The sequence below is a fragment of the Diadema antillarum genome, unplaced genomic scaffold (assembly GCF_040938485.1).
Source record: "Diadema antillarum isolate AM-2024a unplaced genomic scaffold, OU_Dant_1.0 seq00000392_RagTag, whole genome shotgun sequence".
In the NCBI taxonomy this organism is placed as follows: Eukaryota; Metazoa; Echinodermata; class Echinoidea; order Diadematoida; family Diadematidae; genus Diadema; species Diadema antillarum.
The window spans coordinates 859453-876327 of NW_027271387.1; the positions used below are offsets into that span (position 1 = coordinate 859453).

Below are 16875 nucleotides of genomic sequence, written 5' to 3' on the forward strand. Positions count from 1 at the left end.
CAGTTTATCTTTGGGAGCAGTGATTTCAAAAATGTTCGAGATATCACACTCGATGCATATGTGTAGGTCTGTTGTATCACAAAACATCCTACCATATAAAGTTTTCACGATAAAGCCTAAAATAAAAGGGAGATATCAGCATTTGTTCTCAATAAACCATAACTGCATACGGTTTAGTCTGGAAGCATTCTTATTATAACTATTGTTTACATTTTGTGTATTTAACAATACTTAACATCGATTATACGGATTCAAATTTTTACAGTGGTTGTTTCTATCCCTAACTCACACTTTAGAACTATTTTTCAAGCACTAATGCTGGGATTTTGTTTCATCTGCAAATGGTAAATTATGCCTTTAACAAAACATACATTAACTTACACCAGATTTTACCAGATGTTAAGAATACGGTCAGATTTTCTTTTTTTTTTTCTTTCTAATACAGCGTAAGCTTCAGACAGACATGCTGGACACTACATGTCCATCTACCTATTTGAAATGCTAGTATTTTTTTCTAATGTTAGCATTTTCATAATCATATTTTGTTCAATAAAGTATTGTTAAAGCACCTCCTGGTGGGCATAAGCTGTCACAAACAGCAATCTATTCATGTAGAGGTAACACACCTCGTATATGAAGTTTTTCTTGACCTTTCGAAAATGGCAGACATGCTATACATGCACATCTGCAGACATGCTATACATGTACATCTACAAGGTAGTCAAACCCTCTGAAGTCAAACCTTAATGCAGGGCAGATTCTGTTAAAATAAGTATGTCAAAAGTTGCATAAATCAAGTGTTGTATATGTAAGAATCCTTTCTGAGCTGAAAACGGAAGCCAAATCTGGGAACATGACAGAAAAAATTTGAACTCGTCCACTATTCAATCTTTTGAGACACCAGAAAATAGACTATTGATTCAGAAAATAGTGCCCGGATCCATTTGACAGTGTTACTTGGCAAACAGAGTTATTAACTTGAACGGTTGAAGCCTACTTTCCAAACACTGACAAATGAAATTCAGGAGCATTTAAATGTATGAGTCGTGTAAAGATGAAATCCTCACAGCTGTAAAGTGTAGTATATATTTAGGATTTTTTTGAAATGAAACTCCTAAATTTTTCAACTCCGTCAGTATACAATATGAATGGCATTTTGAGTGATATGACAAGCCAAAGATGACGCTGTCCCAATTCCACCATGACTAGGGCGCAGTGAAGCCAAACTGCAGTGATTGGAATACACTGTAATGTTTAAATGTCTATAGACAGCTGAGAAAAAGGTGTAGAGGCATCTGGTGGGCAACCATATCTTCTCTGATTACAGTCTGAGCAACTCGCTGTTTAGCATCACATCCTCAGCACTGGAGAACTGCCCCAGCTCTCTGCAGAGGCTCTTTAACTGGCCCAGGACTTTCCTCTGGGCGCGATCCGACGGGTACTTCTTCTCCCAGATCAGCTTATGCAGGAGGTACTCGATCCAGAAGACGTTGGTCTTCGGGTTGAAGGCCTCCCATCGGTTGCTAACGGCAATGGGAGATTGCAAAGAGAAGAGCAATACAAAAAAAAATCAACCAGTATCATTCAACCACACATATTTCATTTACACTTGTTTTCTCATTATTCTGGTGCAGGATTTTCCTAACACATTATACAACAATACCCAAAGGATTCTGCAGACATGAAAATTTTCATCAGGATCACAGAAAACAAAGCAGTGTAGGCCAAGTCAAATGGCATGAGACTGGCATTATTTTCTAATTCAAAGAAGAGTTAAAGCATGACTTACATGGGATCTCAGCATCAACTACAAATTTGCTGCTTTGTTTATGGATAATATTGCTGGCCTGTTTCTGACTAGTATTTTCTATCCAGTCTTTCAGTCGCAATCATAGTGTGATCTTTGATGAATTTTGGCGGTATTGAGAATAAAAGAAATGAGAGGAATTATAAATGCTCTGTTATTGTCATCTCATCAAGACAACTATTTAAACCAAGATTATCTCTTGAAGTCCATATTAGATGAATGAACAGCATTTACATTGTTGTTGCTTTCTTGATGTCTGACCATTATACCAATACCTTCACCACCGTTATGTTTTGTGTGTTTACTTGGCTCAAAGTTCCCCTTTGGTTACCCTCTCTTCCCATAGAATAAAATTGTTATTTGTGTGGATTTATGCCACTCACAGCTCGTAATGAGAGCTTCTTACCTGTTGTGTTCTTGCATGGCGCGATAGACGTCAAACTGTTTGTCGCCCTCGCCGGTGAAGAGCGTCGGATCTTCTGCTAGGTCGCAGTACACAGTGCAGTCATCTGCAGAGTTTATGAAAGGGGATTAGAATTAGAAAGAGAGAGTACGTGTGAGCTACGTATGTATGCTTTCATGTAGAATGACACAGCCAGCACAGGTCATGAAAGCTAGAGAATACTAGTAGAAAGGAAGAGAATGCTGGAAAATTTGTACAGGTTGTATGTTATGAGATTGGACAGGCTAATATCATATGTGACTTTCACAATTACAGACCAAACAATATTTTAATGCGGTTTGATATTCTGATATGTAACAACAGATTAGCTTGATGAAATGATTGTACATTAACCTGATGTGTCTTAGCATTTGTTACTATTGTAATGCATGGGGTGTGTAGGGGTCGAGTGGGGAGGGATGGGGGTTGGGAAGGGCTATTTGAAAGGGTTTTGCCACCCCCTTCTGTGATTGTGACAAGGTGGGGATGGTAAGAAAGGGATAGAAATTAATTTCGGTTCGGGGGGGGGGGGTGGGTACAGTTACGGGAGGAAGCTAAGAAATGGTACAGCATAGGCATTTGTATCTTAGCACATTTTTTGACCTCATGTTTTACCTTTTTTTTAGGGGGGGGGAGAGGGAGTTGATATTGTTATTTTATCAAAGAGAGGAGCATTAAAGGGATGGCATAGTAGTGGTTGAGGTGAGAATTCAGCCTTTAAATTTTTACGAGATATTAAGAAACCACTTTATGAAATGTTAAGAAGTCTCCAATTCTCAGCAGAATTCAAAGTTTATGTGATGAGAATTAATTTCAAAATGGGTGAGGCAGCCAAAACCAAAGTAAAACAAAGTGATCCTAATAAAAGGTGGGTTCCATCCCTTTTATTAGGATTGCTTTATTTTTGATATCTTAGCCATTTCAAACCAATTTTCATCCAATTAACTTGAATTTCCCTTAGAATAATACAATCTTTCATATTTCATGAGAGGTGTCTCATCATCTTCAATAATATCACCATCAAAAAAACGTTGGAAACCCCAAACCCCATCTCAACCGAACCTATACCATCTCTTTAAAAGGGCTAGGCCCGTCATTTACATTACACAGTGTGGTTTTTCTGCTGTGTCTACATCATCTTTTATCCCTTACCCTTCTGCAGTCTGGACAAGGTGAAGTCTATGATGCTGACATGAAGACCGTGTGAGTCCACAGACACTTCCCGGTTACCAACGGTCAGCCACACCTGGTCCTCCTTGGTGCCCTTGACCAGCACGTTGCCCCAGTGGAGGTCCCGGTGCTCAAAGTCCAGCTCCCGCTCGGCCACTGCCAGGGCCCCGGTCACCTGCTGCAGGACACTGACCGCCTGATGTACGTTTTCAAACTGTGGGCCGCAGCAGAAACATATCAGAATGTATTTCATCAGCAGAACAAGAAGGAATAGAAATGCATCTGCAATGATTTAGCCAATATTTTATTTTGTTTGTGAGCATAATGGTACACAACAGCTACATAAAGTCAAACGTAATCATCCCATATATCTCTTTCAATTCCATTTTATGTTACATTTTCTAGCAGAAAAAAAGAAGAAGAAGATACCAGTATGCAACATATACATCATTAAATAGTGAACTGAGTTTAGGAAGCATACATTGATTTTAAAACAATTTGTTTGGAAATTTTGGATGAAATATCCTCTTCTTGGCAGGGCTTGAATTGTGTGTCACCTAATCAAACCCAAATCAAACCCAAAATAATTCAAAACATATTTTAATACTTTTTTTTTTGTTTCCTCTTTATTACAGGAAGTGAATGTGTTCAGGCCACACTCTGCTATTCTTACAGCACAAAAGATGAAACTGGTATGCATGTTTAAATGACAAGTACACTAATCTTACTTGGAAAACATAACTTTGTTCAGATCAATTTACCTCAAAACCTTCCAGATCCTTTCCTCCATCAGCAAACTCAAATATGATGAAGAGCTGATCACTAGGAAATATATCTGTGAGAAAAAACAACAACAGGTCAATGTATATTCATTACTAAGAGGGTGTATCAACCAGTATAAAATGGAATGGGTGAAAACGAAAAACATCAATACAGACTGAGAGAAAATAACAATCCATTTTTCTTGTCTGTTATATCATGCAGCAAGATTTAACATCAATGGTTACAGTCATATATTTTTGCAACTGTCAGCTTATGAATTTTCAAAATCATTCATAGTACAGACATTAACCTCATAACTTTAGCATTTACAGAGTGATGTTCTTAGAAGTGTGAGGAAATGTTCATCATAAAGCTCATTGTAACCCGTTGAGGACGAGTCCCGAGTATACTCGGGCAGGAGTCTATGGGAAATGCATGTTGTAGCAAAATCAAACCGTCCTCAACGGGTTAATAGCCAAATCTCATATCCCAAAGAGTCTTCCTTTGTGAGGACACACCTATTTCATAATTTAGATTAATTTTTATATGACAGTGGCTGCTTAACCCGTTGAGGACGGACTGATTTTGCTACAACACGCATTTCCCATAGACACCTGCCCGAGTATACTCGGGACTCGTCCTCAACGGGTTAAAAGGAAATTATTACTGCTGCAGGACCAGAATTAGGCAGCAATGGTATACAATCCATCCTGAGGAATATCATACAAAACAAGAGTTTTAAGAATTATACTCGGAAGGATCCCGTACCAGGCCGGTCATTCTCGGACGTCTTCTTGCGGTCAAACTTGTCCCACTCGTCCAGCAGCTTCTTCGGGTAGGAGCCTCGGACGCAGGCCACACGGTTCACCTGGATGAAATTTGAGCTCCTGTTGTGGTCCCCGTCTCTTAGCTTACTCAGTTCCCTATGCGAGTATGGATGTCAACACAGAAGGTAAGGACAAACAGGAAGCACTGAGGATAATTATGTAATGAATGGGTCCTCCATGACAACATAATCATCAACATCAGTTATTTCATGTAAATCATAGGTTTGATGGAGTTTGAAATTCAAAATCTGAAAACACATTCTCAACATACAGTGTACCCCAGCTGTTACAACGAACACAGTTCTAATGAAATTCCAGTTGCAGCGAAGAAAAAATTCAGACCACGATATTATTCGCTCTATGTGTTTTCATTGTTTATTTGTTCGGTTATAACAAAATTTTTATATAGCGAAAGAAAACAGCCGGTCCTGAGGACTTCGTCACAAGAGGAGTCCACCATATAATTTACAGAAAAAGTAGCATAATTACAGTGATGATGACATAAGGAAATGTACTCCACATATTACACGGGCTGTGAGACAAACAAAGTCGGAAGTGAATTTTCTTAAGAAATCTTCAAACAAAATTTGAAAGTCCAAAAAAGGTCATTTGTTTGTAATATTTTACAACGCAACAATAGATGTCACAGAACATAAATACATCTTCCCTTTGCTATGTACAAAGAGGTTGTACACTAAGCATAGACATTTATTTTAAAAATTAATGAGTTGCACGGACACAGTAAAGAATTGTACAGTAATCTATCGCACAACATTATATATTCAGTGCCCTAATGACTTTGCTTTCAACAAACAAAACATATCTGCAGCAAAAAACAAGTTTGCCTAAAAACAAGCAAATACATGTAATTACTTACTTACAAACAAACAAACAAATAAACAAACAGACAAACACCTCCCAAACTGCCATGAAGAATTGAACTGGGAATGCAATTGTTGACCCTACTCGTGACAACATCTCATCTCACCTGGAAATAACAATTTCTGGCAGAATTTCCTCAAATGTTTTCTGACTCTCCTCATTCACAGGGAAGTCCCCTTCAATTGGAATGACCTGCAAGAAGGACGTATAATCACCTCAGTATCATACAGTCAGTTGACTACCACAAGGGTGTATCTCCAGTCTGAGCAATTTTCTAACATAAGTAACATCTGATTGGATTAAAAAAAAAAAAGAAGTAATGTTTTACAAAGATACAAGACAGCAAGTTTATAAAATGGACTCAACGATGTGTACAAAAGAAAGGAAACCATCCAATCAAATCTGGCAACATTTTCTCTGCTCAGATATTCCCTAATTTACATGCGAGGTGTCTTGGCAAAGACACAAAAAAGACTGGAAAGAAAATAGGATGTACCTTCACTGCATTGGCTGAGGCACTGTCAACATGGATGTCAAAAATAATCATACGGTGCATGTAACTGAAAGGTGGCAGTGTAGTACTTTACAAGGGAAAAAAAAAATGTGCAAACTACTAAATCAGCACTTCTGCATCTTGGAGTATTCCTATTGCCCTGAGATTTTGAGATAGATCATTTGAATATAAAACATCATGTTCATTTAATAGATACTTCCAATAAATGATCTTACCTTGAGGGCTACTGAGGAGCATTTGTGCTTGCTGCGGAAGACCTCCCCATAGACACCCTCCCCTATCTTGATACACTTTGTCATCATGGTTGCCGGGATACAGGAGGAGAAGTCTGTGATGTCCTCCTGACCACACTGGGCCAGCACCTTCTGCCTCGGGGGCAGCAGTCGTCCGGTCCTCTTGCCTCTGGTTGGAGTCAGCGCAACCTATCACAGTTACAGCTCGTTATTCCGAAGGTTCATTATTCCGAATGCTCTTTAGTCCGAAGATTCGTTATTCCGAATGCTCTTTAGTCCGAAGATTCGTTATTCCGAAGGTTCATTATTCCGAATTTCATTTTCGAATTAACAAATCTCCGGAATAACGAACCTTCGGAATAACGCCACAAATGTTCGGATTAACGAACCCTTTTTCATTTTCGGATTAACGAACCTTCGGAATAACGAACCTTCGGAATAGCGAACCTTCGGAATAACGAACAGCACCCCCTATCACGTGTCAAGGGAAAATACTGTCACCATTGTAATAAAAGCTGTAGAGTTGTTGAATGAGTTTGATGGGGTGGTGGTTTGTTCAACATGAATGAGCGCCCAAGTCGTTGTCGATTCATTTGGAGGAGTTATCATAACTGTTTACTTTTATTCAAATTCATGAATTCATGAACTGCTTACTTTGTTGCTGTATGCATAATTGTCTATGCCATTTAATTATTGCATTGCTCTCTCGGATTTGCACTTCAGTTGGTCTGTAATCATATTTATTTGTCTGTTTTTGTTTTTACATGTACAGCTCTCTCAAGCCACAAGCAAGAGACCTGGTTCTACTCCGAATTGTGTTCAAGTATTTCCTGGCTGACCAGAAATTGCAATGGCACCCTCACAGGATTTCACAGCTTTGTCACAAATTTTGCAAGAATCATGAAAAAAGTCTCAGATTACATGGAAGTCTTGCCTACACAGAGACATACAATGTAAGTCTGTGCAAACTGAAGTATAAAATACGGGTGACTCTTGTTAAAACAAAGTCTTTGTGACCGGCAATTTTATTTCCTTATAATATAGCAAAATTTTGCTGTAGCTGAATAGTAAAGTACATAAAGATATAACGGTCACGGTGATAATTTTAGGAAATTAATTCTTATTTTGTTAAAATGAGAATGTGTTTGTCATAAAATGAGAGTGCACTGTTTGTCTTTTGCAATTATATGACTATGTGTGGATTATATTGCCATATGATGTCATACTTTTTGCTGTCATCTCATGAAAGCATTACTAAATACATGGAAGGTAGATGCATAAAAAGTGATGGACTAATCCCAGAATACATAAAAATCGAGTAAAAGTGACAATAGGCCAACTTTGAGATGTCTGGATATAGAGTTGTACTTGGAAACATCCATTGAGCCAGTACATTATGAGATATGTTTAAAGGTACTCAGTACAAAACAATACTGATATGTGTGTCTATTATATTAGACTTTGTTTCATTCCTTGCTGGATGGAAAAATTAAAACTGAATTGAATTGAATAGAACTAAATTGAATTAAATTGAATTGCTGCATTACTTCATCTTATCCCTGAAAGAACTTCTCCTTATATGCTTGCAAAGAAAAGTGAAGTTTGTACAGCACTTGAAATAAACATATTCGATTCTATATTTTTGAAATTTGTATGACAGGGAATATTACCTTAAAACTGTCCAAGGCAAGCCGACTGATGGTCTTGTTATTGGCGGGAGTGTTGAATAACAGTTCATTCTGACTCTTGTTCCTGTCTCTCAGTTGGCACAATGGCTTTATTCTACCACTGGAAGACTTTGATATTCTACTGGACTGTTTTTCAGAGGACGCATCAGCAACGGAAGACCGATGTCCAACACCAGAGAGTAATCTTTGCTGCTCTTTGCATGAGACGAGACAACTGTTGTCACCTGTACTTCCTTCCTCATCCTCTGAGAATAGATCGATCGTTGCATTGGCTGATACCACTAGAGAGTCATGAGACAACTTATGAAGTTTCACATGGCACGGTTGAGTCCTGCTTTTGTCTCTGTCGATGGTAATATCTGAGAGATCAATGGCAGAGAGACGCCGGGCTGCATCAGACACGTCGCTAATCCTGCTCGGCAACCTCGGTGGTTCTCCCGCCAATAACTCATCCTCGTCGAAGCTGAGGATGTTGCTCGCGAGCACACGTCGTTGCTTCCTGCGCTGCCTGCCGTGACCGTCCGGTGAGGAGGGATCCCCTCCCTTCATCCGTCTCCTGGTAACGTGACCCTTTGTCTCTACTCTGCGGCCAATACTGTGCTCCTCGGCTCCACAAGGTGTGCTGGTCTCCACGGCAACCCTTCCTTTCTCGCACTCATCTTTGCACAGCAAGATTGGACTGATAATGCTATCATCATCTGCAGAGCTACTTGACGCCTTCTTCTTTTTGGTTATATCATATATCAAGTCAAATGACAGATCAGATGGTTCTGAGGCGAGTCTTCCCCCTTTTCTTTGTGGTTGTTGAATACTGACCACTATGTCGTCATCAACTTCTGTATCACCTTCCTCAACTTTCTTGTACTTGCGACTGAGTTTGGTGAAGCGCCGGCCCTTTTTGGGCTCTCTCTTCCTCTTCTTGTCATTGTCTCCCTCTGAATTGACCTCTGTAGCAAGGTCCTACACAAAGAAAGATGAAATCAATACTTAGATATTGGCAAAACGGGTTTGTTATTTGAGTTTTATTTTCATTTTTTTGTTTCTGGGCCCATCATGCCATATTTCCTCAAATTATATTTGTGTAAAAGTAATGAAGCAGAAGCAATGACAATATACAGTATGACTTTTATGAAAGGCAGACAAGCAGTATTAAAAAAAGTGATGTTGTTTCAAAGTTGTCAAAATAAGGAAATCATCCAATATCAAGAATTATAACAGCCCATCATTACATGTATGTCTTGGTCAATTTTTTTTTGTGATTGGAAATCTAAGGAGCATTAATATTTTCATCTCAAAAATACAGGTGGTAGCTCTGAAAAAAAAAAAAAAACATGTTCAAAGTTATATTGATGCCACAGGAATGTGAGATTGAAATCAAAAAGGTAAATACGGGTTTATATTTTCATTGCAGGACTTGCAAATGAATTCAAATGTAACTGACATCAGGTGAATTGACACAAGCCAGAGTTGAGAAATATATGTAATACATTTCCACATAGTTTAAAAGAGTAAGCTCAAACTTTTAAAATGATCTACAATTCATGTATAACTTGTAAAAATTGGACCATCCTAATCCATTAAAAAATTGAATGAAATAAGAGAGAGTTTCGAAGGTAAAGTTTCATAGAATAGGAAGAAAAGAGAAGTTAAAGATTGAGGTCACTCATCACAGGTGAGGTGTGCTGTGCAGAAGGATCAATGAAAACATGTTCTACTTTCCAGTGAAAGCAGCACCTGTCTGAAAGCATATGATCCATAAAAACTGCAAGTAAATACCTTGATTTTGGTTTTGTTTTAAAGGCATAATTTACCACTTGCAGATGAAACAAAAACCCAGAATTAGTGCTTTAAAGTAGTTTTCAAATGTGAGTTTATTTTTAGGGATAGAAACAACCAATGTGAAAATTTGAACCAGTATAATCGATGTTAAGAATTGTTAATGTACAAAATGTGAACAAAAGTTATGATAAAAATGTTTCCAGACTAAACTGTCCACAGTTATGGTTTAATGAGAAAAATAGCAATATCTCCATATATTTTAGGCATTACTGCATAAATTTTATATGGCTGGATGTTTTGTGATACAACTGACCTACACATATGCATCGAAAGTAATATCTTGAACATTTTCAAAATCACTGCTCCAAAAGGTAAACACGACCTTTAAGTCACCAAATTTTTGACAGTATTGTTGGTAAGAGAAGATTACTCTCCCAGGTAAGGCAAACTTCACAATATTCTAGTAGGTCAGCCCGAATGAATTTCTTCGGTCCATTACAGAGAATCCCAAATTGGCAACTTTTTGTGGGATTTGAGCTGGGCAGTCACATTTGTCAGTTACCTCAAGAGCAGCTTTGGCTTTCCTTGCAGCCTTTCTCCTTGGTTTTTTGCTGTCTCCGTCAACTGGAGGGATGATGTTCTCCTTCTCTAGTACCCTGCAAAAATGAATCATGCCAGGAAAAAGTTGGTAGTATTGCAGATTAAAATTAGACAAAAATATGCACACTTAAACTTGATTACTGGATATCTCCTTCTTTTCATGAATACAGACACTATATACAGCATTTATCATATCACCATAATTTCAACTACAATGCAACTGTACTGTGCAAACAGCCTTTTATTACAGAGTTAATTGATATAAACCAGAGCATAATTACATGTAAGCTTCAAAAAAATGAAGTTCATTGACCTTGGCAGAATGTGTCAACCTACTAGTCACATTCCCTTTACTGCATTTTGTACATCTTCCACAGCTTAAAAACATATCATACAATCACTGAATATTTACAACTAGTTGTCACCAACGTTTGACCTTGCAATTGGACCTTTCACTTTTATTTCTAGATTAGAACATTCATTGACTTAAAGTGTTTACCAGATGTTGTTACTAAGTGCTATTACAGTAACTAACTTTCATATCCAAAGAATGAAAAGTGAAATATTTGGCAAAAAATTGTATTAACTTCAAACACGCAAGTTTGTCCCTTTACATTTGTTGCTTGTTGATGAACACACTGTCACATGCATTTATAAATTACACTGTCTCTGCAATTGCACAAAATGACACTTTTGTAAAAGAGCGGTGGCACTTTAGATAAATGAATTCAGTAACCTTTGACCATGTACAAATGTAATGCAAATTTGCTAAAATATCTATTTCATAATGTCTCTTGATACAAACAAGTACACACAAACAACTGGCTAACTCAAATGAAAATGAAACTTCAGGCTTGTTTCAGACACGCAAGTTCCATGATCAAGATCTGAATTATACAGATGGACGGACATACAGCCTGAACCGACAGTCAACATCTAATCACAAAACCCTCTCACTTGAGCTGACCTACAGCTTGTATTGGGCTAAAGACTCAAGAAAAATCATATACCTTCAACATTCTAAAATCAACTAAAGCAGAATAGGTACTTACTCTATTGAGGCATCTGCTGACAAGGCATGCGTTGACTCGTTTTCGGGGGAACTGAAGACGTTTGATATTCTGCGCACGCCAAACAGGTGAGGCGATATCCAGTTGTCTTGTGTCATCTTTTTCTTGTTGCGACCATAGGTCTTGACAGGGCGTCCATGGCCATTGAATGCCATGTTGACTGCACACTCACCTATGAAGAGGCCAACAGAACTTGTCTAGAATTAAGAGTAAACAAATTATATAGAACAAACATTAATGTTACGCTTTGAGGAATTAAAAAAAGAATGCACAATGGAGGAACATAAATTACCCATGTACTTCTTGTATTTAATTGAAGGGCCCCTGAAATCCAATGCATGTTGATTTGTGTTGATTTATGATACCCTCAACATCACTTTTGCGGTGAAACAAATAATTATCTAGAAACATTCCATGTATTTTTAGAGATTTTTTTCTATTTTACCTCAGATTACTTGGGTATGCCCACAAAAAATCTTTCCAAACCAATATTCCTCTTGTGACCTCATCTGTCAATCATTGCTAAAGTACTGAAATGTTTAACAAAAGACATTGGAATGCACCTCCCCCTTGACTCAGCACAACTCGCATGTTCCCTTGCTATGTCTTTTGTTATCACATTAATATCACAAAACATGCAAACTTGAGATATCCATGGACCGCGTCTAATGCAGTATATTGCGGAAGAAAAAAAAGTTTGGGGGCACCAAGTGCAAGCAAATATAGAGCTCTAGACGAGCTTTAGCTATCAAGCTTACTATAGAGATCCCTTTGGTTTTGATTCCTGTGCGATCTCGCGCATGCTACAGCATGCAAGAACTTGAGATATCTGTCCGCGTGTGATACAGTATATCGCAGAAGAAACTAGATATATCGCTATGGCTACTGATATGCCTCCGCCATAATGCATGGTTCTCCTAATAGGTCTATAGTACAATGTCTTGACAATGTGTGATGACAGTTTCACACAATTGGCAAAATATTAAAATGACAGGTTTGACACAAATGTGCTGAATGTTCACTTTCCTAGAACTAGGTTCAATTGGATGAATGATTAAAATGTCAGAGTGCAGGTACTGTATTTGGGGAACTGATGATTTTTACTTGACTTTTGACCCTTTTATAAGTTTATGCATTGAGTAATTTTCAAGGTATTGAGAAAAAGTATAATTTCAGTATCAAATGAGAAAATAGCATTATCTAAACCTGGCCTTTGACCTTTGACCTCACAGTTCCAAAGAGAATCACTGTTAGGTTGAACATGCATAAATATGTAAGTTTCATGATAATACCTTGAGTTACCACTTTCGAGATAATGGAGGAAAAAGTGCAATTTAGCACTTTCACTTGACCTTTGACCTTTTGACCTTTGACCTTTTGGCAAGAAACTTCCCCAAAAATATATATTGGGTAATACATGCCATACATCAAGTTAAACAAAAAAAAAAACCTTTCAGGCATATTGCATTAGGAAAGTAGTGATATTTTGAGGAGTTGACCTTGACCTTTGACCCCCCTGACCTTAGACCCATGACCCCCAACTTCCCTAGATAATCACTGCCCATCGGTACAAGCATATATATTAAGTTCCATGAAGATACCTCGAACCCTTTGCAAGATATGGAGAAAAACATGAAATTTCAATTTTTTTTTTCACAAAATAACCTGTGACCTTTGACCTTTGACCCTGTGACCCTAAAATCCACACAAAGTATTACCCCCCAAGGATATACCCTCATACCAAGTTTGATGTAAAACCACCACACGGTTCTTGAGATATCGACAAAAAAACAAAACGGGACGTACGGACGTACGGACGGACGACCCGAAAACATAATGCCTCCAGCCACTTCGTTGCGGAGGCATAAAAATGTTTGGGGGCACCAAGTGCAAGTAAATGTAGCGAGACAAGCTTTAGCTATCAAGGTTAAATTTGCTATCGATGTGAATCACCGTGAAACCACTAGCGAGTGGACCACCGTGCAACCATTTGCAAGCTCAGTTGCCTTTTCACTTCTCCGGAACTGCTTCAGATACGGGATACACCCCCGAACCCCCTTTGATGGAACAAGCGTATTGAATATTTTTTAAACTAAAAAAACACATACATAACTCATATCTACAGCAGTGTAAGTGAAATATATCAAATTTCTTTAATCTCAATTTTCATTTTGTTAAATATCTCACAGAATTTCACAAAATCCCAAAATATATATCAGCTTGAAAATCCCCCAGAATACGGTCATCGCGATCAGAATTTGGTCATGCGACATGTATGCGCGTTCAAAGTCAATGTGTGTTCAAGGCCTCTGCAATATGCGCCGTGCACTACCCTGTTGGCACAAAATTGCATCGGGGACGTTGCGGCGCCCGTTGGTGACCGAATACTGGGAAGTCGGCACTTGCATTCAACCCTTGTATATTGAGTCACTGCATCGGCACGTACGGAAATTACATTGTAGGTGATCCGAGTATCCTCTCGGATCACCTTCTGTATCTGTACTGATTCTTTGTTTTTCTTCTTCTTCTTCTTTTTCTTTTTCTTCTTTCTCCTCAAAAGTTGTGCAGACGTAAGCTCAGAAAGTCCTGCGCCTATCAATTTCAAACTCATACCATGTATGTATCATGTCCCAAAGACACCAAATCTAATGTATCATTGCGATCAGTCGACCGTGACGTCACTATGACGTCATTACATGAAAACACATTCTCAATCATGTATATCATTAAATGGAATGGAATTTTCCAATGAAATTTACGTCACATATAGACCAACGGTCTATTTCAAGTTATGCGCATTCTACTCATGTTCTCAAAATTCATATTTTTTCTTAAAACGTGCGCGTATGCGCGCGTTGAAATATTTGTATGCTCAAATTTTTTTTTGCACACGTTTCAGACCATTTTGGAGCATTTTTTTAAAAAGTGAAAAAATTGGACGGACGCGTACGTGCGCGCACATACTATCCGCATGCACAGCTCTTATGCAATAGAAATTTCCCGTTTTTTCACACTTATCGGATGCCTGAAATGTCAAGTCACAGTTCATCTCTTTTAGTGGTCAACGTGTTTACCATAGTCTAGTGTTCAAGCGGTCATTGCAGTCTTCGAAACAGATTTTACCACAGGCTACAGCGTTTAACAGTTCACGTGTTTGACAATGACAGTTGTCAATACCAGTTCGGGAAACCCACTCACAAGGGGGGCCCCTCCTTATAAGTAACCCGTCCCCCTTATAAGTAACCCCGTCCCCCTTATAAGTAACCCCCGGGGCACCCCTTATAAGGAGTCTCCACGCTTTTTTGCAATGCAACGCGAAAATGAAAGGACTGCGGCAATTCGCTTGATTATGTCCATAAAGCTTCACAAGTTTCCTAGTTACTCACGAAATTTGAGCAAAATCGGTTTGAGGCATCATATCTAAAATCATGGATTTAAATGCGATGTCAAACGACCCATGCGAATGCTGAAATGCGAGCGATTACTGGCGTGAGTGTCGCCAGGCGCGGCGGCGCGGCAATGCTTGAGTGCAGACGTGGCGACTGAGTACGAAAGTCTCCGTACTCAGTCGCCACGTCTGCACTCAAGCATTGCCGCGCCGCCGCGCCTGGCGACACTCACGCCAGTAATCGCTCGCATTTCAGCATTCGCATGGGTCGTTTGACATCGCATTTAAATCCATGATTTTAGATATGATGCCTCAAACCGATTTTGCTCAAATTTCGTGAGTAACTAGGAAACTTGTGAAGCTTTATGGACATAATCAAGCGAATTGCCGCAGTCCTTTCATTTTCGCGTTGCATTGCAAAAAAGCGTGGAGACTCCTTATAAGGGGTGCCCCGGGGGTTACTTATAAGGGGGACGGGGTTACTTATAAGGGGGACGGGTTACTTATAAGGAGGGGCCCCCCTTGTGAGTGGGTTTCCCGAACTGATACAGTCTTTAACCCGTTGAGGACGAGTCCCGAGTATACTCGGGCAGATGTCTATGGGAAATGCGTGTTGTAGCAAAATCAAACCGTCCTCAACGGGTTAACACAGTCTTAAAGGGGAAGGCTAGTAACTGATCAGTGGGAATCAGTGGAAATGCTGGGAGATGATTGTTCCAATCCTTATGGGATTCATTCAAGAGTTCATTGTATATCTAGTATTGTTGTGTGAAAATGATTTGCTTCAGAACGGTCTCATATTCAAGTAATGTGCAGATTAATGCTCCGTCACTGACCAGGGACACTAACCTGGAAGCATTAAACTGCACATTACTTGAATATGAGACCATTCTGAAGCAAATCATTTTCACACAATAGAATGATCTCTTGAATGAATCCCATAAGGATTGGAACAATCATCTCCCAGCATTTCCACTGATTCCCACTGATCAGTTACTACTAGTACTAGCCTTCCCCTGTACCGTTAAGTCTTTGTGTTACAAGTTTTGATCCAGATTTTGTTGTTATGAAATTGTAAATAAATTCAGAGTGAAAGTGTAGTGGTTTTACCGTCCCACGTGAAAGCCGGACTACGAGTACGACACTAGCACTGCATTAGAACCTGTTCTACAATTGCATGCATAATATGCATGCACATGCAAACAACTCACGGAAGGCAACACCTCTACACAAAAATCAATATCTGGGACTGTGTATGCAGTGACGTTTAATCTTGACACGAACCCGAGAAAAATGCACTTAGGTTATTTAACATCTAACAATCAAAGCCATTCTTACAGGTGAAATATAGACGCAAAATATACTTACAATTTATGAAGTGTTCTTTGAATGTTTAATGACAATAGCCTCGGAAAGCGAGAGAGGAGTTGAGCCATAACAGCGAAATATTACTGACAATTCCGGTTTGTGTTTCTCATTTCGAATAGAGCGCCAGTCTTACAACCTCTGTGATTGGTCAAATATAATGATCGGCTTACAGCTTTTCATAACGAAGGCTGCTATTGGAGCCTTGAAATTGCATAACGCGAGCGCTGTAGCAGACGCTAAAATGTTTCATTCGTAGCTCGACTCTAGTGGGTTAGAATATGTGTCCAGGACTTGAACTGTAGTTGAGAAACAAAAAGCGCGTCTTCCAGGGCTTATTGTGAGAAA

At 38.9% G+C, this 16875-nt stretch overlaps 1 protein-coding gene across 1 annotated transcript; it reads right to left on the reverse strand.

Annotated features, from left to right (window-relative positions):
* Positions 1–1321: 1321 nt before the first annotated feature.
* Positions 1322–16605, reverse strand: LOC139731975 (uncharacterized). The gene is made up of 11 exons (XM_071642849.1): positions 16531–16605; positions 11757–11946; positions 10667–10760; positions 8308–9285; positions 6620–6826; positions 5997–6082; positions 4950–5104; positions 4181–4254; positions 3402–3633; positions 2214–2316; positions 1322–1523 (listed from the first exon to the last, which is right to left on the reverse strand). The coding sequence occupies exons 2-11, from the start codon at positions 11927–11929 to the stop codon at positions 1322–1324; spliced, it is 2304 nt and encodes a 767-aa protein (XP_071498950.1). The 5' UTR covers positions 11930–11946; positions 16531–16605.
* Between the last annotated feature and the right edge of the window lie 270 nt (positions 16606–16875).